The sequence below is a fragment of the Monoraphidium neglectum genome (assembly GCF_000611645.1).
Source record: "Monoraphidium neglectum strain SAG 48.87 unplaced genomic scaffold scaffold03704, whole genome shotgun sequence".
Lineage (NCBI taxonomy): Eukaryota > Viridiplantae > Chlorophyta > Chlorophyceae > Sphaeropleales > Selenastraceae > Monoraphidium > Monoraphidium neglectum.
Window position 1 is genome coordinate 4,723 of NW_014009925.1, and position 1,720 is coordinate 6,442.

Here is a 1,720-nt window from a genome sequence, read left to right on the forward strand (position 1 = left end):
TCGTCCTTGCGCACCTCGCGCGCAGCGCCCGCCCGCGCCTCCTCTTCGAGCGCCGCCACGCGGCCCCGCAGCGCCGCGCCGCGCTGATCCGCCGCCTCAAGCTCAGCGGTCGCCGCATCAAAGAACGCCCTCACCTTGGACGCGCGCTCAGCCTCCGCGGCCGCCAGCGCCGCCGCCGCGCGCTCCGCCTTGCCGCGCAGCAGCGGCGCCGCCTCTGGCGTGGTGGCCCAGTCGTGGACGCCCAGGCGCTGCGCGTAGTCGCTGAAACACAGCTCCAGGCACGTGGCGCGGGTGGCGGGGTTGGGGTCGAGGGCGGCGTCAAGGAAGCCGCGCACGTCGGACGGCAGCGCCGAAAACTGGGCGTGGTCGCGGTACGCGCGCGGCGCCGCCACGATGCGCGCCACCACCGCCGAGTCGTAGGCGTCGTAGTCATCGGCGATGGCGCGCGCCTCGGGCGTCTCCCACGGGTTGGACCCAAACAGGGCCACCACCAGCGTGGCGCCCAGGGCCCACGAGTCGTACTTGACCCCAAAGGAGTCGGCCAGCTTGGGGTGCGGCAGGCGGGCGATGTAGTTGAGCATGTCGGGGCCGGCCTCGGGGGGCGCGTAGATGGGGGTGCAGGCTGTGGGGGGGCTGCCCAGGGCCGTCGCCGCCCCCAGGTCGCAGACGTTGACGCGGAAGCCCGCGCCATCGGGGCGCCTTGTCAGCAGCAGCTGCTCCGGCTTGAAGTCGTTGTACGACAAACCCTGGGAGGCGTGGGTGGGTGAATGGGTGTGAATGGGTGTGAATGGGTGGGTGTGAATGGGTGGGTGAGTGGGTGGGTGGGTGTATGTGGGTGAGTGGGAATGGCTGGGTGGGCAGGGGCAATCACGTGCATGCGCAGGGAACCATGCCGCTGCATGACATGCGGCCATCACCCATTGCGTGAGAGGCTGGGCACACTCTGGTCCCCTCAACCTGCCCTTTACCCGTCACTCAGGCTGAGGCAGCACCCCGCTCCCATTGCCGCCCCTCACCTTGCCGTGCAGGCGCGCCAGCAGGGGTGTCGCGGCCGCCACGATCGCGTCGCCCACCTCGCCCCGCTCCCCGTCGCTCAGCGTGACGACCTCTCGCAGCAGCCTCTTGCCGCCGTACTCGAAGATGAGGTGCAGGTGCGTCTCGTCCTCGTTGACTGCCAGCAGGCGCGGCACGCCGTCGCGCAGCACCTCCCGCTGCAGCTCCTCGTGAAGCTGGATCTCAGCCACAGCCTGGGGGGTTTGGGGGGGGGGGGCAGGCGGTAGGGCGCGGTGTCAGGGCGGGGAGTGTGCGCACAGATAGGGTGACGCCAGCAAGGGGACGCTAAGACAACCGCACGGCTCCGCGCGTCCGAAGGCCCGGCTCATATGTAGGTGCGTGCGTGTATGCGCGTTCGCGGGCTTGCGCCCGTGCCGCCTCCACCCGGCAGGCTGAGTGGTTTGCGGCCTGCACCTCCCCCCCTGCAGAGCCAGCCAGGCCGTGCGCCTGCACTGCCACACTCTCTTACGCCCCTGCGCCCCTGGTGCGCTCCGAGTCCCGCGTGCATCCGTCAGCCGCGCACCTGTCCCAGCAGGCCGCTGTTGCCGGCCATGGCGGCCTTGCAGAACACCTTGACAGCGACATGCATGGCGGGCGGCACCACGGCGAGGCCCACAAAGCTTGGGCCCTGCGTGCTGCCCTGCAAGACCTCGGTCACGTTGCGGCA

At 70.9% G+C, this 1,720-nt stretch overlaps 1 protein-coding gene across 1 annotated transcript in view; it reads right to left on the reverse strand.

Moving 5' to 3' along the window:
* The window catches only part of MNEG_13230 (hypothetical protein), a gene marked incomplete at both ends in the record, with an annotated part of 3,018 nt that extends 1,376 nt beyond the window's left edge, over positions 1–1,642 (reverse strand). Inside the window, 3 exons of the mRNA XM_014038299.1 lie at positions 15–746; positions 1,017–1,247; positions 1,577–1,642. Of these exons, the coding sequence (XP_013893753.1) occupies positions 15–746; positions 1,017–1,247; positions 1,577–1,642 (1,029 nt within the window). The remainder of the gene's footprint in view (positions 1–14; positions 747–1,016; positions 1,248–1,576) is intronic.
* Positions 1,643–1,720: the final 78 nt, after the last annotated feature.